Here is a 26,021-nt window from a genome sequence, read left to right on the forward strand (position 1 = left end):
GTTCAATTCTATCCAGTTGTAGTGCATTATTATAGAGTGGGTGGTCCCATGCACCCAAGTCAGTGTTCTGTTGCTCATTCCATTCTGCTAGATTCGCAAACCTTACGGCAGGAACAGGTTGGTTTACTTGAGCAATAGCCGTTCTTATATTATTCACACTGTTGTTCTCCCTTTGTATATGCTGGCTAGACTCTACTACACTGTCTAGCTTCGCAGCAAGATTTGCAACTCTTTGGGAAAGTAACTCGATAATCATGGTTAAATTTCCAATCTCCCCATTTTGAGAAGAGGAAAGCTGACTACTGTTGCTTGCATCTGTAGCCATCCTCAGACACACTCCACAAACCAAGAAAATACAGGCACCAAAAAAACGAATTAGATTACAGACCACAAGCGAACAGCAGGAAAATGACACAGTGGATTACTAAACCAAAGAAATGATTGAAACGGTTAAGCTGATTACAACTCATTTAGATTTCCAGAGATATAAATATGACTACGAGAGACTTTTCAACAGTATAGACCAATACTTATTGAAATTAAAGAATACAAAAGTTAAAAAAACTAGAAAGAGATGGGCAGGCATACCAGCAAGGAATAGCCTATCCAAAACCGCAATCCTCGTAGAGCTGGGATGCCATTGGTCAAGCAAACAGGATGGGGGGGGGCAATAATGAATTTGGAAGTAGCAGACATGTCTACACCTAGCGGAAACAGAATGGATGAACAAGAAGAACACAGAGGTGTGTGTAGAAGTGAGAGACTTGTTAATAGAACTGGGGGAAATGCAGAAAAGAGCCAATGAAATAATGGGCAAGGTGGCGCACAATAACTCAAATTTTCAGAACAGAGGACAGAATCACAACCCTCAGACCAAAACACAACAGATGGAACGGGGCAGGAGTCGGCAGAGGAGATGACAAGAACTTTGACGAAAAGTAACTGTAAGATTTTATTTAATAAAGATAATGACTTTAAAATATTTAACTATTCTGATATATGTATTGAACGCTGTTTGATTAAATTGTTAGCAAAAGGTTATACATTTGTACCCTCAGTAAGGGCTGACTTAGCAAATACTCTGATATAAAATTATTCGTTAGAAAATTTAACTTCTCATTACTGTTGGGACAAAGGGAAGTAAGAAATCAGGATTTACATACTGCAAGTACCTACAATCCCCCATTGAACCCTATTTTATTGCTATTTATACAAATGTGTCAACTTGACATCCAGAACTGTTTAGAGAGTATTTATAAAAAAGAAAAAGTCTGTTTTAATATTACCCAGGAAGAAAAGCAAGCACTTAATGAGTTAAGAATGCTTCTGGTTAGGATTATGAAACCGGATAAAAGCGGTGGCCTAGTGATTATGGACAATGAAGAGTATACAAGTAGAATGAACAAGTTTTTAGAAAGTGAAACCTATATAGCAGTATCTAGACACAAATTAAATTTAGCTTATTCTTTTATTAAAGCTAACTTGAACAAAATGTTTATAGAAGCAAGAATTAATATTGATCTTCTTCTTTCGTCTTTTTCCTGGTCAGGGGTCACCACAGTGGATTACATGTCCGCTCAAGATTGGCAGTGGAGTTTTACGGTGTCGAGTTGCCAGCCCTGCGCCCAACCTTCCACAGAAGGCACACGCACATGTGCACTCATGCCTAGGGCCAATTTAGAGTGTCCAGTCCACCTACAGCATGTGAAATTAATATTGATATGTTTAATTATTTGTCCATGCCTCAGGTCCCCATTTTATTTGGGATAGCAAAAATACATAAAAATATACAAGATCCACCGATGAGACCATTAGTAGATGCTAGAAATAGCATTACATTTGCAGGTGCAAAAGTAGTAGATAAAATCTTAAAAGAAATATGCCAAACAAGAACGACAAATTTGATTCATGGACCTTTTTAGATCACATCAATAGGCTGGAATTTAAGGGAGAATACAATTTCCTAACAATAGACATTAACGATTTGTATTCATCCCTCTCCCATTTACAGGGAATAGAATGGGTGAGCCACATGTTGAGAGAAAGAGGGGCACCACGGGAAGAGATTAGTTTGGTAGAAGAATTGTTAGATATCGTTCTTTCAAACAACTTTATTACATTTAATAACAAATTCTTCCTTCAGAATATAGGGGTAGCGATGGGCTCCCCTTGCAGAGCCAGCTTAGCAAATCTGATAATGGCCCACTGGGAACATGAATTTATTATAAAAGTTGACCATATAATGAGTAAGATCTACTACTTTACAAGATTTTTGGACAATATGTTTATGATTATTAAAGGAGATAGGCTAACAGCCAAAGAATTAGTGACGTACTTCAACATCACTACAGAATTCCTAACATTTACATCAGATTTTCAGACAGAAATGATAGCATTTTTGGATGTGGAACTAAGAAAAGATTTTGGGGAAGAAAAATGTGTTATGAAAATATAGAGGAAAGAAACATATTCAAATGCATACTTGCATTTATCTAGTTGCTATCCACTACATCAGAAAAATCAGTAGTGAAAGCGCAACTAGTCCGTGCTGCCCGGATGATAACTAAAGGTGTTGAATTAGATTTAGAAAGCAAGAATATGGCCAATATGTTTATGAAAAGAGGATATCCTACCACACTAGTAGAAAATGCAGTAGTGGAAGTATGTGAGAAGAGGAAAAGAGATGTATTTAAACCGATTTTGGCTAAACATGCCTATATCAATAATAGTGTTCATAATAACAGTGTCTTGGGCCAAGTAGAAGACATGTACATCTCACATAGCCTGATTATTACATATAGTTTGGAAGCAAAAGAGATCAGGAATATTATTTTGAAAAACTGGGAAATATTAAGAAATTATGGGTTTGTGAGACAGAAATTACACAGTACACCGCAAATTATATATAGAAGAGGACCTGACTTGAAAGGACTCTTAGAGAGGAACTTCTCTGCGAGGCAAGACATGTACAAATGTCATATGTTTGCAAAAGTTACACATCCCACACCAGGTAGAGACTTTATGATAAAAGATAAAAATTACACCAGTAAACACAGATTAAATTATCAGTCAAAATCAGTAGTGTATCTAGCCCATTGTCAGCAGTGCCCGGCATTCTACATAGGGAAGACGGATAGAAAACTGAAAGAGCGTGTATATGAACACATTAATAGTATCAGGCGAAGGAAACGGGAAAACACCTTAGAAGGAATATTACAGAGTACCCAGATCATCACTGTAATTTTAGAGGTATTGACCAAAATAAAAATATTACCGGGGGGAGGGACCAGAAGCCCTAATGTTAGAAATACTGGAGTTATTATGGTAGCTCCGGACAAGTGCTTGCTATTTCATGGGGTTGAATGAAATGACTTCAACTTAAGTATACATGAAATTGAAGAACTTGGCATGATAAGTTTTTTAAACAATGTTTTTATGTAATAAAAATGAAAAAGGGGAAAGATGTGGTTTTGTTTTAGAAATTGGAAAGTCATAATTAACGCACAGTTTTTTAAAGGCATTATACATATTGTGTGTTTTATACATATATTTTTAACTCAGTGGTTCAAGTTAATATGCTTAAATGTGAGGAAGGAAGTTATGTAAAACACCTGATTGGGGAGACTAATTGGATTAAGGGGTTGGTTTTAATATAAAAAAAGCGAGAGTATTTTGTGTGTTATCTGAAGAAGTCTTGCTAGCAGTGAGACGAAAAGCTCTTAATACTGTTTCAACTCATTTTCCTGTGGTTCGTTTGTGGTCTGTAATCTAATTAATTTTTTTGGTGCCTGTATTTTCTTGGTTTGTGGAGTGAATCCCCCCAATTAAACCACCGAAGCACAGAATGCCAAGGATAAAGAATACTGATTGTAAACTTGAATCCCGGAACTCCCTACTGTGCCGGACCCAGGAACAAGTACTAACATGGGTCGGGGGGGGGGGCAAGGTTTTACAGTTTGTAATGCTGATCTTCAGCATTCTGAAAGGTGATGTTTTAAGCTCGGACTTGTTCTGGCAGTGCTTTCAAGCCTCGACCTTGAAATTGTACACCATTCAACATAGCATAACTTCTTCAAAAATGTCACCTGCTAATATTTCTGTCACCCGTACGTGACATTTTGAGACAAGGTAGCTGATATAAATACCACTGCCTCCATCCACTGACCCATTTCCTGTCTTTTGCCTTGGATCTGAAGTTTTTTTTTGAGGACGTTTTCTCACATCCTCCTCAATGGCTACCGACTTTATCACCTTCTCAACCAGGAGTTTTGCAGACTACTGCAAGACTGACAGTGCCCAACAGTGGGCACCAAATCAACCACACACACTTCTTCCCACTCTTTCTTTGAAAAGGTTTCACTTCTGCTGCTGTGGTACAAAAAGAAAAAAATATATATACTTCCTGTTAAGGCACAGAGTGGCAGGAAATAAAAGCTAAATACCAAATCTTCACCTGTTGGCCTGTTTTGAACAGGCAAAACACCTCTCTGCCCCTACAAAGCATCACAGAGGATGTACTCCTTTGATGGCCAGTAAAGGTAATTTGCCTTGCTTAAGGTGTGGCCTTTTTCAGAATTGGATTTTTTCCAAAACATTGCCTGGCTTGTGTTGTAGAAGGATGAAGCCCGAAATATGACCGGAATGACCTTTGTTTGATAAGTGGCACAGTGGTTGAGTGAATGGAGGGCGTGACTTGATGTACTGCATTGACATGAAATTTTTATGGGTAGGTACTAACCACAGTACTGTGCTTGGAAAGTTTGCACTGTTTAACCAGATCATTTAGCATGCATGTTTCCGTGGAGCAGCAATTGCAGAGCCTGCAAACCCCTATGGGTAAGGGAAGAGAAGTTAGTAGTCTGTGTGATCAGTAGACTTGCTTGTTTCCTACTGCCTAATTCTTGTCTCCCAGGGAATGAATAGTCTGTAAGGCCCTTTGTTCAGGGGTGCCTGACTATCCCTAGAGGGGAATGATCGTGTTTGTGAGGTGTAGGAAAGAGAGCTGTTGGGCGAATATCACAAGCTGGGGGGGGGGGGGGAGCATTCAGATATGTACAGTGAAGTGGCACAGGTAAATATCCTGCCTTGTGACCTGTACATCACTCCTTATCCAAGCTGTTTGCAACCTTTCAGTTTACCCATAAAAGTCGTATAAATGCTGCAGTACTTGTGTATTAAGTTCACCCAACTAGGGCTCCTCTTTTCCTTCAGCCATCCCTGTAAATTGGAGGTTGCTTTTGTGGGAGTAGGCCTCTAATTTCTGTACTTTATTTTATAGATTAACAGATGTTTAACAGGGTCTAGTTCACATTGTCGTAAGCCGACGATATCGAATACGATATTGTCGGCATGACAATGTCAAACGTCCAGAACATAGCGCAGGTAAACGGAAATCTCCATAAGGGGGAGATTTCCGTTTACCTCAATGTAGTTCAGTCTCTGAGTTGGTATATTTAAGTAGGGGGGTGTGGGGGGTGCAGGGGGGCTTGCCCCCTGCCTACGCCAGTTAGTTTTTTTATTTTATTGATTTTTTTTTTTTTTTTTTTTTTACATTATAGGTTCATAGGTTCATAGATAAGTACTAGGCTAAGTGCCCTTGTGGGCCATTTTAAACCTAGCCAATTACCCCATGTGAGAATCAAACCCTGCACCTTGTGTCTGTAAGGTAAACACCTTAACCATTATGCTATTCCCCCCTTTGACCTTTATTGATTCGATGTAGTAAAATTTTGATAACATGATAAAGACGCGTTTAACATGCTCTGAAAATTCCCTGGATCTGTATAACTCCTGCTTGGTCCTGCTTAGAGGGTGAAAGTAAAGCTGCTGAATTATTTTCAGTTTTATTGATAAAGTATCTTGCAGGACACCTTGGAACATTGAAGTAATGGGACTGTTTCTTTCTATGAGCAGGTAAAATGCAAATTAGTTGGAACTATTTGGCAGTTATTCAGATCCCTTGTGAACAGTTGCGGACGCTTTCTCCCATTGGATATGTTGTAGCCATGTTAAAGATAGTACATGAAAGACAGTTGATAGCCATACTTAGTGACTCTGTGAATTCTTGATCTCCTGTTTTATCTCTGGGGATGATGTGACACTGATCTTAAGGAATACTGAATAGACAATACTGAACATTTTTCTCCATCAGAAGACTTTGCTGAGAACTCAAGCCTTGGATTCCTCTTGTCTTCCCTGTTAGAGTTGTATTTGCCCAGAGCTTCCTGACACAGGATGGTGGACTGCTGCAGCTGGTTTATAATTCTGCTGAGAGGTTCCCATGTTTCCTTGCAGTTTGCCAGTTTTGTAGAGGTTACACCGGTGGCCCATCCAGTTGTAGATAGGTTAAAAGTTCTTGTGGTACAATAGTTAGAAGTACACAACTTTTGTCTCCCATGTCATGCAGTCTCTGTTTCTGGGGCTTGTGGTTGTTCCAGGGGTGCATCTTGAATCTACCAGGGCTTGGCCTTTTTTTGTATGGGGAGCTGCAGTGTTGGAATTTACTACCTCAGTAGCTTTAGGCATCCTCTGCACCAGGAGACTCAGGAAAGTTACTGAAGATAATTTGTTTCAGTTCACATCTTAATGTTTCAATTGCAGCAGCACTTATTTGTCTTCTTGTTCACTGCTTATTCATTTAGTGTTTCAGCCCTTTACTGAAAAATGTTAAATATTCCTTTTTTTCTACATTTTTTTATTTTATTGCAAGGAGCTTAGAGAAAAGACATAAATAAACTTGAATCTGAATGACTTAAGGCATCTGTAATCTCTTTCATCTCTACTTCCTGCTGCTGATTCTACAGTCTTTTCTAGACCACGCTATAACGCTATAATAACTCCACTTTAGTGTGATCTTTAAAGCCCAGTCGTCCTGATGATGGTGATCAGAGACTCAGAAAACTGTACATTGCCATGACTTTATTACACAGGCTAACCTTTCAGACCACAACTAAAGCTGTACAGGGCTGTCCTGTTTGACTTTTACATATCTTTAGGGAAAGTAAGTAGAACTGGTGTTCTGCCATGTTGCCAGCTGACAAACACTCCCAACTGAGGTGTTAAATTATCCCTACCACTTGCTTTAATATATATCCAACTCAAACGTCCTGCTGGGAACTGCCACACCGAGCTTTATTCTTACATAAGGGGTTTTATTCTTACATGGGGTTCTTGACTAGGCTTAAAATGGCCCACAAAGCCAGTTAGCCTAGTACAAACTTATAAGAGCTTAGTTGGCCTAGTGGGCTAATGCACTGAACATCTTGTACAACTCCTGTGGCCATTTTTGTCTCCGCTAAGTACAGTGTATAGGCTGTTTGTTTTTTTTTTTTTTTTTTTTTTTAAAGAGAACGTAAAATTTTGATTTTTCCTATGAATAAATAATGTTATTGTTTCAGGAGAACATTTTAAAATGTTGCTCACAAACCTGTTAGGTAATAAGCAACTTCCACTGTCATCACAGGTTCACAGGTTAATACTAGGCTTCCCTTGTGTATCATTTTAAGCCTAGCCAATTGCCCCACCTGAGAGTCAAACGCTGCTGCCCTTCCTAAGTTTTTATGGTTACATTCAGGCCAGTAAAACGAAACCCCACTAGCTATGGACATGCATGTTTCAGCTTTTTTGCTGACCTCATCAGCACAGCTGACTGGTTTAGAGCAATGTTACACTTTTGCAATAACCCACAAGTGGGTGGGAATATCATAAGATTTTACCCACAGTTGTCATTGGTTTGATCACAAGGGTGAAGCTGGAGTGATTAAAGGCAGTCATGGGTAATTCCTATGACACTTCTATCCAGGAGAGTTACTTATTATACAGTGGCATTATTTAAGATACAAATTGCTTAACTTTCTTAAGTAATGCCTTTGTATAAGGGTCATTCAGTCATCTTCTGCATTGTCTTCTGTTTGCTGATGAACTGTACATGCTTATGGGAATTGCACAGTCTGTCAGAGCAGTGCAAGAAAAGCAATGGAGAAAAAAGCATTTCTGTTTTTAATAATAATTTAAAAAAAAATGCAATGGACGGAGTAAAAATATAATAAAAATCTGGTATGTTTCTGTTTCTTTAGTTTTACATAACGGACCTGATTTTTCTTATATTTTGCTCTATCCTTAGCTGTTATTGAGCATATGCTTATAGAAAGTCTGGCCATTCAGTGGTACTTCAGTGGCTGGACTTTTTTCTTTTGATATATGCTCAAGTTACAGTAGCACACTAGTTGGGCTGTCCAATCAGCATGCTCATTTTTGAATAGTAATGATCCATTGTTGTATAAAAACAGTATCAACAAAAACGTGTTGCGTTTATATACTGTGAAAGATTTTGTATTAGAACAGTACCTCGCATTTAGTTCTGCACAGATGTGGGTGTGTCACCAGTAATTGATGGGGGAAATGGATGTGGAAATGTCTGATTACTGACAGGCATGCTAATTTGCATGTGATATAATGCATGCTTTCCTGTAAACTGTTTAATATTCCCGCACAATATCAACTTCAACCCCGTAAAGCAGCCTTTATTGAACAAGCTAGTTCCATCTTACTAAGGATATCAAATGCAAAGTTAACCAGGAAATGAGTATTACTGTTTCCCTTTGTTTTAGTAGGAAGACGAGCCCCCCTGCACCCCCCTTGTTTGGGCGCTGCGCCCTCCACACACCCCTGCTACTTTGATATACCAACTCCGAGAGCACACTACATTGAGGAAGAGGGTACACAAAGACTATCTTGCTCCTGTCTTTCTTTACAAATATGTATGCATGCAGATTTACTGATTTCTTAAGTGTTGCTATTTTGGAGTTTCTTAAGTGTTGTTAGCCACAGTGCATGACCTACAAAACGTGTTTAAAGTAAATTTAGTGGTGCCATTTAAGGTAATTACTGTATACATTTCTTTGCTTCTCATTTTGATTTCTCATTCCCCTATCCTGCTACCATCAGTTGCTATCTTTCGAATAAAATGCCATTCCTGTGCTGTCAACAGAAGGCATTCATTAAGGGCGTGGCCAAGGATGAACACAGGATAGCAGCAGATTTCTTCAGCTCCACCAATTTCATTACATTGACAGGAATTAATTACTTGAAAAATAAATTTTTGAAGTAATTTTCTTTCTAAATATGTTTGTTTTATATAGTTCTTGAACTATATCTAAAAAAGAAAGGAAATCTTAATAATATTCCTGTCAGAAATTACTTTGGAAATTTTCCTGTCAGTTTATCAGTCTGAAATGAGTTCCAGTAAGACAAATTCTCAAGACTCCAGCATCAAGAAAGAACTTCAGTCTCTGATAATTATAGTCCAGCAACTTACTGCTAAGATGGATAAAATGGATACTAAAATAGACACTTTCATAGAAAAAACTACAAAACAAATAGACTTGTTACATATGGACCTGCAACAACAGAAGATCCAGATGACAGGCATAGAAGAAGCTGTGAATGACATGGAAAATAGAATACAAGAAGAGGAAATCAACATTGAGTTTCTGCTGAAACAAAATACACATTTACAAACAAAGCTGGATGACCTGGAAAATAGATCTAGGCGCAATAAAATTAGGATTTTTGGACTGCCAGAAAATATTGAAGGTAACAATATTACTTCTTTTTTAACAACATGGCTCCCTAAAACTTTAGATTTACAAGAAGCATTCTCTTTTGGTATCGAAAGAGCACATAGATCTATAGCTAATACTAACTCTAACAAAACTATCCTAGATCAGTTATAGTTAGATTTCTATCATCTTTTGATAAAGAGATGGTTCTTAAATCTGCTTGGGCTAAAGCTCCTGTTAAGATTAATGAAACAACTGTGCGTTTTGACAATGACTATTCTTCCATGGTATTAGCTAAAAGAAAAGTTTTTCTGCCACTAATAAGGGAGCTTAAAAAAGCACAGTTTAAAACATACCTTCTGTTTCCTGCCAAGCTTAAAATCTTCCTTCCTGATGGTCCTAAAATTTTCGATGACTTAGACTCTGCTTTACTGTTTATCAAAAAAATAAGATTTTGGAAAAAATAGAAGAAATGGAATGGGCTAGTCCTTCGTTAAAGAGACTGGCAACTGAAACTTCGTGGAAGACTTCAGAGAAGAAGAAGAGACTAAAAAACAAATGATTTGTACTATGTTTTTTTTCTCTCTCATCATTTTATTTTATTTTATTATTAATCTTTTTAAATATAGTTCCTGCATTTCCAAGAAGCAACAAATATTTTGAAAAAGATTTAATCAAAGTTATTCTCTGTGTGCAAAGAAATGTTTTGTTTCATAACTAGTCAAAATATCTGGAGATTTAATGGCAAGCTGTGATTTAACTTGTTTCTCTTTCTGAAGAGGAAAAATAAGGTCAGTAATTTGATACATTTTTTTTCCTTTATCTTTTTCTTCTTTTCTTTGTTTAAACAGTGACATTCTATTTAGATTATGTAGTGGGTAAAGGGTGGGGGAGGGCAGGGAGAGAAGAGTAATGAAATTATGATTAATAGAATAATAACATATTTATTCCTTGTAAAAGGTTTATATGTTCTTCAAATGCTATTCCTAATTATACTTTCTTGATTACACTGCTTATGCTTGTTTGTAAATAATCTGTCATGCTTTAACTAATAATAATTAGAACTAAATAATAGTAAATAATATGTTTTATTTTTAACTCTATTAATATAAACAGTAAGTAATATTCTATTGTATATACTTCTTATAGCTTTCTCTTACATTTTTTTTATTTCTGCCTTACACCCTTTTACTTTCTACTCTCTTTTTCTTTTCTTTATTAATATATAGAAGTACGTTTGATCATATAGACACAGTAAATAATAAGCCTCGCATAGGAGTTGAGTTGGGACAAAAATGTTGAGTTTTGTTACTTATTAATAATTTTGGGCTTGATTTCACTTACATAGAGTCTGTAATAATCTGTAGAATGCATTGTGAAGGTTTTGTCATGTTTAGATGCATTTACAATGCTAAATGAATGTTTGTCACTAGTTTTTAATAAGTTTCCCGCCAAAATGTTAAGAGAGACAATCTGGGATGTGGGCTGTCTCATGCACAGTGTCCATGAGCTACTTCAAAAGCTTCAACTCTCAGAATTCTCACAGAGAAGCTGAAAGCAGCTGGTCTCACCTTTGACCTAGATATCACACTGACACATCACAGATACAGGAATAGCAGATTAATAATGTGTGTTAAAAACCTATGTCCCAAACATATACATTACTATAACTCATTTAATTCATCTGATTGACAAGCATAAATAATTTTATAACTCTATACTGGAAGAAATTGTCATGTGATATATTTTAAAGCAGTAGTATAGCATGTTTGTAAAATCTGGTTACTAAAATGTGTTTGCTGTGCATTATTTTGTATAAAGCAGACAGATTTATTGAAGGGACAGCAATGTAAGATGGTGCTCAGTAAAGATACAACTCAGTGAGATCAGATCTATATATATATATATATATATATATATATATATGTGTGTGTGTGTGTGTGTGTATGTGTGTGTGTGTATGTGTGTGTGTATGTGTGTGTGTGTGTGTGTGTGTGTGTGTGTGTTTGTGTATGCATGTGTATATATATATATATATATATATATGTGTGTGTATATATATATATATATATATATATATATGTGTATATGTGTGTGTATGTGTGTGTATGTAGATATGTATATAAATGTTTCTGAGAATCTGCTTAACTATGAAGTATGATTTATAACAATTTCTATGAATACAATATTTTATTATATTGGCAATAATGAGTTTGAGTAAATGCTCATATACAAGCAATTCAAGGTTTTTTTTGGAAGCTGTTTAACTGTATTTACATGACAGAAAATAGATGCATCCTAATATATGTAATGTCTGAATCATATTAGCCAAAGTTTTTGATTTAAATGAATGTTAGAACTTATTTTTCTCTCCTCTTGATTTCTAACATCAGGATTATTTGAATGCTATTTGAATACAAGTGTTTTATATTACATGGATGTATATAGTAGTATGAACAGTTTTAAAAAAAAAAAAAAAAAAAAAAAAGAGGTTTATTTTAGTTTATATGATGCTGTTTTACCAAATGTGTAGTCTTGTCTTGCTAGATAATTGAATTGAAAACTGTTAACTTCAGTTAAATATAACTAGTATTAAATTGATAAGGTGGTAGCTGACGTACTGCTGCTTAGGGTAGGGGGTTAACTTGAGTGGTAAATACTACTCTAAGTTGGAGTTTATAACTCCAGGCTGGATGCAAGGTTTAATCCTTACATTATTTTCACTTGTTCATTGTTATTTGTATATAGTTTTGACATCCACAATATCTTTTGTACATTCATTGTCACTACAAACAAAATTGAATCCTATACGAAATCCCATAAGAGATTCAATAAATACACCTATATTTAAAGGTACACCTAAAGGAGGAGATGTAACATTACTTATCTTGTTATTTGTTGTTTTGATCTTAAGATTCTTAAGTTTTAAAAATGCCAAATGAGATCTGTAAAAGGAATTTCTTTAAACATTAATGGATTGAATAATCCATGTAAAGGGGCAAGCCTAATAAGATACATTAATTTACATAAGGCCAACTTAGTCTTCCTACAAGAAACCCATCTCTTGAAAAAAGATATTGATAAACTAGCCACAAACAAATATACAGTATTGGTTAGTTCAGAGCACACTTAGAAAAAAAGAGGAGTGGCTATTTTATGGAATAAAAGTATGCCCATTCCTAAAACCATTAAGTCTCATCAGGATGACAAAGGAATGTTTTGTATGGTTACAATACAAATTAATGGGAAGACTTACACTTTAATTAATGTATATTGGATACCTGGAATTGGTATTAATACAGTGAAACATCATCTTGATAAGATCATATCATTCTCTATAGGAGATATTATTTTAGCTGGTGACTTTAATTGTATACTAAATGAAAGTGATACTACCACTATAGGAAAGAGAAGAATTACATCTAATGCAAAACATTTAAAGGATTTTGCTAATTCTTATCATTTGAATGATATTAATAATTGGATAGATTCAAAATCATTACCATACACCTTTTTTTCTAACAGATACAAAACTTATTCAAAAATAGATAGGGTCTTTATTTCTAACCAGATGGTAACAGATTTAATTAATTCCAAAATCATTTCATGTCCTATATCTGATCATAATTCAATTGTTTTTGAATTCATGATAAAAAATACTCATAATGTTCAGATCAAAAGGATACCAGCATACTTAACTCAACTAAAAGACTATAAAGAATATATACTTTCAGAAGTAAAACATTCATTTTTAGACATAAATAACACTCCTGAAGTCTCCATTGTTTATGTTTGGGATGCCTTAAAATCATATCTATATGGACAAAGTATCAGATGGTATAATAATAAAAGGAAATCTTGGGATAAGGAATTGTTAGATATTCAAAGTAAATTAGACTCTTATAAACATAATAATAAAGAAAATATTATGGACAAGAAAGTTATTGAAGAAATAAACACACTAAATGAGAAATACAAAGAAATTTTAACTCATAAAGTTAAAATAACTTTAGAGAATACAAGTTTTGTCTTATTCAATAAGCCCCAAATACTTACATAGACTTAAAAATAAAACAAAAAGGTTGAATAAACAAAACCATATCAAAGAAATGTTTTCTCTAAGGAAAAAGAAGAATGTTTCTAGTATACCAGAAATACTAGATGAATTTAGAAATCACTTTCACAAAATTAACCATAATAATATTAACATGGAACCTAAAGATAAAATAAAGGAGTTTATAACCACAAATATGAATAAAAAGCTTAATAAACAACAGATTAAACTATTGGACAAGAGTATTTCATATACAGAAGTTATTACACAAATAAATAAGCTTAAATCAATCAATCTGGTATTATACCAGAGATATATAAAATCCTTTCTAAAAATACATAAGGTTTTTATTTTGGCCCAAACTGAGTTAATAACCCCCCCATCTTGGCAATATACATTTATTTCGCCAATTTTAAAACCTAATAAAGATCCAACTAGATGTTCTTCATATCAGCCCATCTCATTACTTAATGTTGATTATAAAATATTTATGAATATCTTTGCTGATAGATTGAAGACAATCATTCCCGGCATTATAGATATAGATCAGACAGGCTTCATTGTAAATAGAAATACTTTTGATAATATAAGAAGAACTTTAACATTAATAGATTTTGCAAATAGGAAAAAGAAAGATTTAACACTTATTAGTCTTGATATAAGCTCAGCATTTGATTCAGTAAGTTGGGACTATCTGTTTACCTTAATGAAGTGCACAAACTTCTCGGATGCATTTGTAAATCTAATTGAACATTTATACAAAGGAACGTTGGCTTATATTAAGGTAGGAACATATGTTTCACAAAAAATACCCATTCTTAAAGGTACAAAACAAGGATGTCCACTTTCTCCACTATTGTTCACTTTAGTAATGGAGTCTTGGGCTAATTTGATCAGAAACAGTACTGACATAGAGGGTTTTGAAATAGATGAAAATACAACATCCAAAATTCAACTTTTTGCAGATGATGTTCTAATTACATCAGCAGGATCTAATTCTTCTATACAGTCTCTATTTGATAACATGATGAATTTTAAAAGTATTTCTGGTTTAATATTCAATGAAGAAAAAACTAAAATACTACCTATATATACACGAAAAAATATTCTCATTAGTGATTTTACTAAATATGTACCCAATTCAGGTCAGATAACTTATTTAGGTATAATACTATCTAAAGATATTAAATCTATTATATATAATAATTATAATGCCTGTTTTCTTAATATACAAAATCTTTTTAATACCTGGAATAATATGTTTTTTACTATGGAGGAGAGACTTACAATTATTAAAATGATTATATTCCCCAAGATTTTATACTTAATACAATCAATAATACTTCCACCTACAAAAATAATTATCAAGAAACTGAACACACTAATGTTAAATTTCTTATGGGCACCTAATAGACCTAGGATTGCATTAAAGAAACATACTAATAGCTGGTCTCAAAGGAGTATTTCTTTTCCAGACTTTAATTTATATACTATCTCTTCTATTGTAAAAGTTATTATTTTATTAATAGATCAGTCATATGTCACAAAATGGAAAGATTATTGGGAGCTAATTAGTATACACTTCATGAAAATCTCCTTAACACATAAAAATATGATTGTAAATAACTCCATGTTATGGTTACTAAAGGAATTTTGTACTTCACCTATTACACCTAAACATATGGTTTGTTACCCATTAAATATTATTATTAGTTATCGTAACTTTATATTCATGCACCCTAAGTATAGGGAATGGAATTTTATTGTATTTCCTATAATGTATACTCAGGGTATGCTTTTGTCATCTACTTCTGAAGGAACTCAGTTAGCTATAGATAATGATCTAAAGTACTGGTATCAGTTGATATCTGATAATAAAGTTAAAAATCTAGATTTCTTAAAACAAGAATTTGATCTAAGAGAAACTTGCTGGTTAGAGGTTCAGACCTTTAGACAACATCTCATTAATAAAATAGATTTAATGTCTATAACTGTTAAAGAATCTATTCCAACACTGATTGATTACTTGATATTAAATTTACAACATAAAGTTTCTGATAAAGGTAAACTTTCATACATACATAAAGTTATCAGACAAAAACTTTTTACAGTGTAGATTCATACTGGAATTATTTCACTTCTATTAATGGGGACCCACCAAATCAACAAGATAAACAATATATATTGGAATCTGCTTATAGAACTACGTCTTCCATTGTCTGGAGACTTTATACATGGAAATTTTTACATAGATCTTTTTATACACCTTTGATGATGAATAAAATAAATAATAAAGATAATCTATGTAAGAGATGTAATGTAGAAATTAATGCTGACTGGGCTCATGTTTTATGACTGTATAAAGTTGAAAGAATACTGGAAGTCAATTAATGAATTTTTGCAGGCTCTTTTTACAGATAATTTCATTATTTCTAAATCTCTTATATTATTCAACACACCTGTACCTCAAAGTGTTAAAAAGGTTAAGCTTCCCTTGTTATGGTCTATTCTAGCAGTGGCTAGGAAAATAATAACTAGAAATTGGATTTCAGATACACCTCCTTCGTTCAATGAATTTAAAAATGTTATGAATATAGTGTGCCATATCCTAATAAACACAATTAGGACTAGAACAAATAGAAAAACATCTTATTTTATTGTATGGGATAATTTACAAAATTTGTTAAAAAATTTTAATTTCAATAGCATGGTATTTTAGTTTAATTAATTGATCTGATTGTAGTGGATGTCTTTGTAAATACTTTAGTTGTTTTGTTGAATATTATAATAATACCTATTTTTAATTACTTGTATAAAATTGTTATGATATTTCTCTTATATGTTAAAACAATAAACCTGTTTTGAAAAAAAAAAAGAAGGCATTCACTAATATTCATTTCACCAGAGGAATGAATATTCAGCAACCTGCCAGGAATTGTCGGCCTGGAGGCATGTTTAGGGTGGCATTTGCTACCGCGCATCCTGTGAGGTACTGTTGTAATACAAACCCTATGAAGCACTGAAATCTGGAGCATTTTACAAATGTACTCATTTTATTTTATTTAATTTTTGACCTGGGTAGTGAAGTGATCCATTAATTTACAAGCATAGCCCAAAAGATAGTGTTATGATTCATCAGCTGTGTAAAGTTACTGCTCTGCATTATTACCTGCTATATGCGAGGACTGAGAAGTACATTATTTGGACGAAAACTAGTAGCATGGTTTTATAATGAAGAAAAATTGCAATAAGATATTTTCAGCAGCATTATCGTCTTACAAAACATTCCATCCAAAAGTATAAGTGCAGCAATCAGCTTTAATTGTGTAGTTAGTGGGAATTGCTCATCACTTTGTTCTTTGAAGGTGGTTGACTGGGACCTTGTTCTTAAAACATCAGTTGTCAGTTAATCTCCTGTAACTTAACACATGGAGAGCTGCTGCTTGCTCATTTCTTTGTCTTTTGGGCAAAATGTATGGCATAACATCCTTTACAGATAAAGGCAGAAATGGCTAATGTGCTAGTAACATTTTATGCAGAAAAGTTTTTGTTTAATAGTGTACCACTGCAAATTTTCAAGGGATAATTGTACCACTGTGGGAAACTGAAAACTTGAATTTGTGAACAAGTATCCAACTAAAGCAAAGTAGGTATTCAGGTTGATTTGATAAAACTGAAAACTACATGGAGTTTTTTCACCCTGTGCATAGTTTATTTTGCTTCCCCTCTGAGGGCGTTTGAAGCCTGATAGTGTACAAAATGTCAACTCATACATTTTCGTTGTTCCAGGGCATTATAGCGGAGATAAGCAAAAATAGCGATATTAAGGAAGATGATGACACTGCTAAATTCAAGGAAGCCACTATGAAGTTTCGCAGACTGTACGGGATGCCAGAAGAAGAAAAGCTTGTTAATTACTATTCCTGCAGTTACTGGAAGGGGAAGATGCCTCGACAGGGCTGGATGTATCTTAGCATCAACCATCTCTGTTTTCATTCTTTTATGATGGGGAAAGAAGGTATGCAGATTGCGCATGCATTTTTTTCACAGTAGAAATTATTTGTTGCAAAACTGGTCACTTCCTATTATCAGATAGTTGGGAAGTATCAACATTTTGACCTCCCCTGTGCTGGTGTAAAGTGCCAACTTTCTTATAGGCAGTACATTTAAAGACCGCACTGTCCTCTTAATTCTATACCAAGCATACGCATCATAGCAGTGAGCTGAAAAAGTAGAACTCTGTGAAATATTAGATCCTTTTGAACTGATGACCAGAAATGTAAAATGTGCACTTTTTAAGTACTTGATTACAAGAATATTTCTGTTGTGTTTGTTATTCTAAACTTGATTAAAATTGATAAATATGCATGTTTTTATTGTAGTTACTGCAGCCGAATAAATAAATATATTCAAACTGGAACAAGTAACAATGGAAACACTTTCCATTACTGTCTATGCTGACATATACAAAAGCAAACACATGCTTGCATACGGTGGTGATTTCTTAAAGCATATTGTTACACTTTTGCATCTGCGTTTTACAATTAATTTCACTTCTGGGATCTGCAGCTTTATGATGTGTTTTTTGAGGTTTTCATTTTACTGTTGTATCCGTTTTTCCTTATAACCACACTCACAAAATGATGTCAGTTTAGGTATTGACAATAATTTGCATATACCAGCAAAGTATTCTGGCTAATCAGAACACCAAACATCTTTAGATAAAGTGCTAGTTACACACATTACGGATTCACTAACAAATTCTAGTGTGTTAATTTTTAATGTAGGGTATTTTGACTGTGAGACTTGGCTGACAACTTGTCTTTATACCTCTCAAAACAAGAAATCTGGACAAAGCTAGAAATTGTGGATGGGGGTGGACAAAGGCCCAAAAATAGGGACATATTTTAAAAATTGCTCTTATAAATGTAGAACGTTTCTAGATTAACAGGTTTTGAATTATTATACATTTTCTGAAGCATATGAAGTCTGAAACTCAGATGTTTTATTATTTTGTATTATTTAGTGTCTTCAAACCTCAATAATTTGCCAGAAAACTATGTATTTTACAAGGAACAGCCCAAAAATATGAGGTGAAAAACTGGACAGTTGAGAGGTATGCTTGTCTTATTAGGATGTAAGACTCCTCTGTTGCAGCACTTGGTGCGGGAAAATACTATCTTGTACACTAATGTAGGTAGTGGTTCATTGTGGGGTCCGTCCTTTATGATGTCATCTCGGGTTTTCAGCTTCAGTAAATTTTTCAAGGGGCTATCCTTATCAACAAAATTAATTATAAAAAGTGACACATTTGTTGTATCAAAGAATGTAAAATATTACATTGCGTATGGTAAGCAGATTACTCCCGTCACTTTTTTCCTATGGAAAATGTGACAGTACAATTTAAAAAGTATAGCTTAAAACAGATTCTGTGTCAAAGTACCAGTAGGGCAGAAGTTAGTATGCAAGTGACATGATTCCTCGTACACTAATGTTCATTTAAGTGTCAGTCCAACAAACATTATTTTAACATTGTATTTGTAAGGCCATAATCTGTTTTAACTTTTGCCAACTTGTTTCCATCAATCTTTGTTCTCCATTTAGAAGTTGTTTGGACAGAATGTAATGCATTAATAAAATATTGTGATGATGTACTTTGAGTTAGTTGTGTATATGGAATGCACAAATTTGAAAGGGTGATGTTTGCATACTGACTGACACAGCACACATCCTTACAAGTATTCATTGCCTCAGTTAGTAAGAAATGATTTTTATTTCTGTGTGTTCGCCAGAAAGTCATGACTATATTGTGTTTTCAGAATATGTATTTTTGCACTGACCCATCTTTCATTTTGACAAGGATGGTTGTTATGGATCAAATATTGTCCATATAGAGATATTGGAATGATCATATGAATTTGGCAATGTTGCTTGTGTGTTGTATGAACTTTGAGAGGTCATATGACCATGTATCCCTGAATGTTTTACGGGAATTGGAAGTGCTACAACCGTTTGGCTTCCAGGGTCACTGCTGTCTGCCGTTTAGTAAGCATGTATTCACTTTTGGCCTGTGTTCAGTAGAGACAGGATGACATTTGTTCACGATAATGGAAATTCTACAATCTTTGACGTAAGAACTGTGGGATCTTTTAACATCCACCTAGGCAACCACCAACCTAGGCAGACGAGATTGCACTTTTAACATCTCATCCAAAGGTTAGATTGTTCTTCAACTCTTGATTAGTCTTATCAGCTGTTCCAAAATGCATTTATACATTTCCACATATACTCTCTTTAAGTATAAGTTACTATCTGCATATAGGTTCCTAGATTGTTCCTGGGCTAGTAATCACTAGAGCCCTAAGAAGCCTAGCTGCACATTCTAAACCGCTTGGGTCCCAAGTATTATACAGGGGGTCATGTTAGTAGGCAGGTAACTAAGGATTTATGTGTGGGGGGTGATATTAGGATAATATTTTTCTTATTGGCAGCCTCTGTCTGTAAAGGACATGGGGACTGACTGGGGATAAATGTATGATTTCCCATCTGTTTGTCAAGGTTTTGTTTGAATAGGGTCAAGGATGAACTCTGTTTTGCATGGATGGGAAGCCTATTCCATAGTGGGGGATTCTTTAGGACACATACCAGTCTCTCCAGCACGTTCTGTTTATATCACAATGAAGTTCAGATCCCTGGATCTAGTATTTCTGGTGCTTTTTCTTTTGCACATGTGGACCAGATTCATCCGGGCTGGATCTGAGGAAGCCCTACAAGCCAGGCAAAGATCCCCTCTCAGCAGCCTGTAAGAGACTGAATACAGAGACAGAGCCTTTAGATCAGTGTAGGACAGGATATTTATACACTGAACTGTCCTGGTGAGAAACCTTTGTGGGCTTTCCAGCTGTTGCAAGTGACCTATGAACCTAAGTGTCTGGTTAGGTACATACCAAAGGTGGCATTGTATTCAGTAATAGGTGTGATAAGGACTGAGTAGAGTGGCACTATAACTTCCTTGAACCTGGATGCCGTATCCTTATCTATAAGTTGGGCAGAACAGAACAGTTTTCTTATTACCTTACGTACATGTTGGTTAAAGGCCGGATGGCTGTCTTCACATGTTCCTAGATCTCTTACTACTGGGTCGACTCCTAGGGGTGTTCTATTGATGGAGTAATTAACTTGCATTATAATGCATTTTTTCACATTGAGTTTTAGGCCATAGCTTTGGCACCAGTCATTTTGCTTGTGTTAAACCCACTTGCAAGATGTTTGTGTCTTAGGGGGAATCTATAATGGCTCCCAATTTACAGTCATCTGTGATCTTGGTGAGCCAAAGGCCTTTAAAGTTATCCTTGACTTCCGAGAAGTCGATGTCAAACAGTAGCAGACCCAGCATGGAGCCCTGGGGTACTCCACTGGTGGAGGTGGTCCCGGCACTCCTGATTTCTTGAGTCCTGTCTGTGAGCCAGCCAGCAATGCAGTGAGTTATATAAGGGTTTACACGTAGCTCAGAAAGCTGGTCAACAATGCCTGAGTGGTGTATTGTATCAAATGCCTTAGCCAGATTAAGATACACTGTATGCACTGCTTTACCCATGTCCATTGCTTTGGTGACCTTCTTAATGAAGTCTACAAGGTTAAGTAGGCATGACCTTCCCTTAATAAAGCCAGATTGGGATGGTGCAGTCTGTAGGTTGCCAGTGTCGTTACTTATTTCCATGATAATTTGTTTCATGGCTTTGCATATTAGGCTTGTTAGGTTGATGGATCTGTAGATGTTCTTCGTGTTTCACTGTTGCAGTCATTACATTTGGGTAGTCTGCTGGCAGGTTGCCTTCAGTTGGCCTGATTAACAAAGTGTTGGGTCCTGCGTCGGTTGCTGTCCCTTCTTCCATGACGTCAGGTCATCAGGGGTATAAAACATGCAGCCGATGCCATTACATCAGTCTTTCTTGCTGTGCGGTGCCTGAAGCAGAAGCAGTTCGCAAGTGCCGGTCGGCCGACCTCTGAAAATTTCATTTTCGAGTTTCAGAACTGAAGTCTTCAACTAAAAGCTAAGTACCCCGTTGGGGAAACTTTTTCTTGCTTCTTACCGATGTCAGTAAAAGTTAATAATTGCATTACTCATGGGAAGCAAATACCTCATAAGGATTTTCATTTGTACTGTATTCCTTGCCTAGGCCCTGATCATAACATACCTTGCTGTTGGTTTTGTGCTAGATTTAATCAACGCACTATTAAACGTCAGTATATTTTTGGTTCTAAATAATTTGGCTCACGATTTAACTATCCAGAAATGACGTCTGTTAGCAATCCGACTACCAGAATACCTAAAAAATGCAAAGAAAAAGACAGAGACAGACCGTTGAGGTCCAGAACTGACGACGATGCTTCTCCTTAGCCAGTTGCTAGTTCGCCGGTACACAGTGAGGCGCTTTCGCAGCCCCTGATACCCGCTACTTTTGATTCGCAAGCCTCTACTGAGACCCATTCGGAGTCCGGTATGCCGCGAGATGCTTTAAGTATTGAACCCGTGGATGTCTCTACCTTAGATGGGTCCAGAGATGCTGTGTTTTCAGGCCTAAAGATTTGTATATTAAAGCGACGCCATCTTCAAAACTAAGGCCAAAATCTACTTCTTTGTCTAAAAAAATTACGCTTGGGCCACCTGTGCAGGCCTCTATGCCTAAAAAACAAATTATCAAAATGGCTGAAGATTTAATTACCTTGATCAGGGGTAGCCAACCTCCTCCTGCTAAGAGGCCTAGGCAAGGCATTGACTATGAATCTTCAGATCAGGATTCTATTTCTTCTGATTCTTCTACTGAACAGGATTTATCTATACCTACTTATGAGGACTCTGATGCAGAAGATTCCATCCCTTCTGCGTCTCCCCCTGAAGATTTCTCTTTTGGAGAAACTTTACATACTTTAAGGGAACATTTCCACTGGGAAAGTCAGGATTTCTCTGAATATAAAAAGAGGGATTTTCTTCTTCCTCAGCATGGGCCTTTGGCTATACTTCCTGTTCTAGACATTGTTGATGTTTTTTCAGAATCCAGTATGACTCCTGATTCTCTGCCTCTGGCTCCTATTAAGCCAGACAGATACTAGAGGGTTCCTGACTCCCACAAATTCCTTTTCAAAAACCCTACTGCTGATCCTGAAACCATTTCTCAGGGTCCCAAGGACGTTAAGGCCTCTACTGCTAAAAATCCTACCCCTTCGGATAGAGATTCCATGGCGCTGGACAGATGAGGTAAGAAGGTTTACACGTCTGCAACCTTGGCAATCAGGGCTTTAAACTGTCAATTTCATATGCTTAAATATCAACAGCTTATCATGGGACTACTGAAACAGAAAATGATGATAATCTCTGACTGTGTGGAAAATAAAGATTTGCAGGATTTATTACATTCAGCGGAGCAAGTTGGAAAACATACTTTGCAATGTGGTTTTGATTCCTTGGAAGCCTCTTGCAGGGCTGCTGCAACTGGATCTGTGCTAAGAAGGCATGCTTGGCTCAAAGAGCAAACTCTGCCTGACCATGTTAAAGCAAAATTGTTGGATGCTCCTTTACAACAGGACCGTCTCTTTTGTAATAAGGCTGAAGAAGTGTTAAAAAAAGATGGAAAATGAAGCTAAATCTATGCAAACTGTGAAATATTTCTTAGAAGTGCAGCCTCCAAGATTTAGTACGTACTGGACTACTAAGAACTGGTCCTTTCCTGTTCCCTCGAAAGCCGCTCAAGTCAAATCCAGACATTCCAAAGGCTCCAAGTTTCAGTCACAAGGAACTTTTAGAACAAAACAATGGGGTGCCTCCACTTCCAAATCTGGAAACAACAAGGCACCTCCCTATGGTAAACACTCTCAATGACTTTCCTCTACAATCACCAAGCACTTACCTTTTAGCCGCCCCTTTGGGGGGAAAACTGGCACTTCATGCACAAAACTGGCAACTTATTACCCTGGACAAATGGGTTTTAAATATAGTATCCCAAGGATACAGATTTCATTTCCACACGTTGCCAATCCCAAACTGATTGCCAGATCTGCCCCAAATCAGTGGGCAGAGGCCCAGAAACAAGTTCTGTCCCTCATGAATTATGGGGGCTATTCAACCAGTACTAGAAGAGGAAAAGGGACAAGGTTTCTATTCCAGACGTTTCCTGGTACCCAGAAAAGACCAATCATAGCGTCCAATTCTGGACTTATCTACTCTAAACACATTTCTGAACATTCCAAATTTCAAGATGCTGACTCTAACAGTTACTACCTATGCTAGGCAAAGATGCCTGGTTGGTAACTCTAGACTTAAGAGGCTTACCTGCATATCCCAGTCAGGGAATCTTGCAGAAGATACCTCCGTTTCAAAGCAGGCTACTTGCATTACCAGATGTTCATCGTGTTACACTGCTGCAGTCATCACACTTGGGTTATCCTGCCGTCAGGCGGTCCCGTACTTGGCCAGAGTTCCAAAGTCTTGGTCCCGCGTCAGTTGCTGTCGCTTCTTCCCTGACGTCAGTGCGCCAGGGGTATATAAGATGCAACCAACGCCATTTTCTTCAGTCTTTCTTGCTGTGCGGTGCCCGAAGCGGAAGCAGTTCGCAAGTGCCGGTCGGCCGACTCCTGAGATTTTCAAAGTTGAATTTCAGATCCGAAGTCTTCAATAAAGCTAAGTACCCCATTGGGGAAACTTTTTTCTTGCCTCAGACTAATGTCAGAAAAAGTTAATAATTGTATTTCTTGTGGAAAGCAAATTCCTCATAAGGACTTCCACTCTTACTGTATTCCATGCCTAGGCCCTGATCACGATGTCACTAGTTGTCTGTTTTGTGCTAGATTTAACAAAAGTACTATTAAAAGGCGTTTTGAATTTGCATTGCACTACTTTGGCCGAAGGTTCAATTATAAAATGCCGTCGGATCAGCCGACGACCGCAATTCTGAAAAAACGCAAGGATAAGGATAAAGACAGACATCCGAGGTCCAAAACCGACGACGAAGCCTCTTCTAGGCCAGTCGCCGGTTCTCAGTGAGGCGCTTTCGCAGCCCCTGACATCCGCTACCTCAGAGCCACAGGCCGCCTCCGACTCCCACGTGGAGACAGCTAGGCCTCTGGAAACTCAAGATATTGGGCCTATGGAAACTAATCCCTCAGATGGGTCCGGAGCCACTGAGCAGGCATTGGCTTCTGAGGGTTTTTTCAGACCTTCACAACTTACTATTAAAACTACAGCCAAGACAAAAGTACCACTAAAGACAAAGAAACAAGTACAGCATTCTCCTGGACAAGCCTCCATGCCTAAGAAACATATGCTTAAAATGGCCGAAGACCTCATTACTTTAATCAGGGGTTCCCATCCCCCTCCTGAGAAAAGGCCTAGGCAGGATACAGACTATGATTCCTCTGATCAGGTTTCCATTTCCTCTGATTCCTCTTCAGACCAGGGGTACTCTCTATCCCCCTATGAGGACTCTGATGCTGAAGAATCTCTCCCTTCAGCCTCTCCTCCTGAGGATTATTCTTTTGGGGAAACTTTACATATCATGAGGGAGCATTTCCATTGGGAAAGTCAGGATTACTCAGAATCTAAGAAAAGGCTCAGAGATTTCCTTCTATTGCCTCAGCACAGGCCCCTGGCTATTCCGCCTGTGCTAGATATTGTGGATGATGTGTTCTCTGAATCCAGCTTATCTCCTGATTTCTTGCCCCCTGCACCAGCCAAGCCAGATAGGTACTACAGAGTCCCTGACTCTCACAAGTTTCTTTATAAAAACCATTCTGCTGATCCAGAAACTATTTCCCAGGGTCCAAAAGGGGTTAAGGCTTCCATTGCAAAAAATCCAGTACCCTCTGACAGAGATTCCAGAGCTTTGGATAGATGGGGGAAGAAAGTCTACACATCTGCAACTTTAGCAGTAAGAGCTTTAAATTGCCAGTTTCACATGCTTAAGTACCAACAATATTTAATGGCTCAATTAGAACAGAAAATGCTTGCAAGCTCAGAAGCTCCTGATTGTAAAGAAATGCAGGATTTATTGCATGCGGTTGAACAGGTGGGAAAACATACTCTGCAATGTGGTTTTTGGTTCTCTAGAGGCCACTTGTAGAGCCGCAGTTACAGGTTCAGTGATTCGAAGGCATGCCTAGTTAAAAGAACAGAGTTTACCTGATCATGTTAAGGTAAAATTATTGGATGCTTCTTTACAGCATGATACCTTGTTTGGTGTTAAGGCAGAAGAAGTGTTAAAGAAAATGGAGGATAAAGCTAAATCTATGCAAACAGTCAAGGATTTTTTACAGGTACAGCCACCTCGATTTAGCAGAAATTGGCCTACAAAAAATTGGTCCTTTCTAGTGTCAGACAGACCACAGAGAGGCGGATACACACCCAAGAGGCA

At 36.6% G+C, this 26,021-nt stretch overlaps 1 protein-coding gene across 2 annotated transcripts in view; it reads left to right on the top strand.

Annotated features, from left to right (window-relative positions):
• The window catches only part of TBC1D9 (TBC1 domain family member 9), a 790,231-nt gene that overhangs the window by 267,835 nt on the left and 496,375 nt on the right, over nucleotides 1-26,021 (top strand). For both annotated transcript variants that reach the window (XM_044062283.1, XM_044062284.1), the window contains exon 4: nucleotides 17,404-17,632. In XM_044062283.1, coding sequence (XP_043918218.1) covers nucleotides 17,404-17,632 — 229 coding nt within the window. The remainder of the gene's footprint in view (nucleotides 1-17,403; nucleotides 17,633-26,021) is intronic.

Source organism: Protopterus annectens, chromosome 2.part1 (assembly GCF_019279795.1).
Source record: "Protopterus annectens isolate FY-2018-M chromosome 2.part1, PAN1.0, whole genome shotgun sequence".
NCBI lineage: Eukaryota > Metazoa > Chordata > Ceratodontiformes > Protopteridae > Protopterus > Protopterus annectens.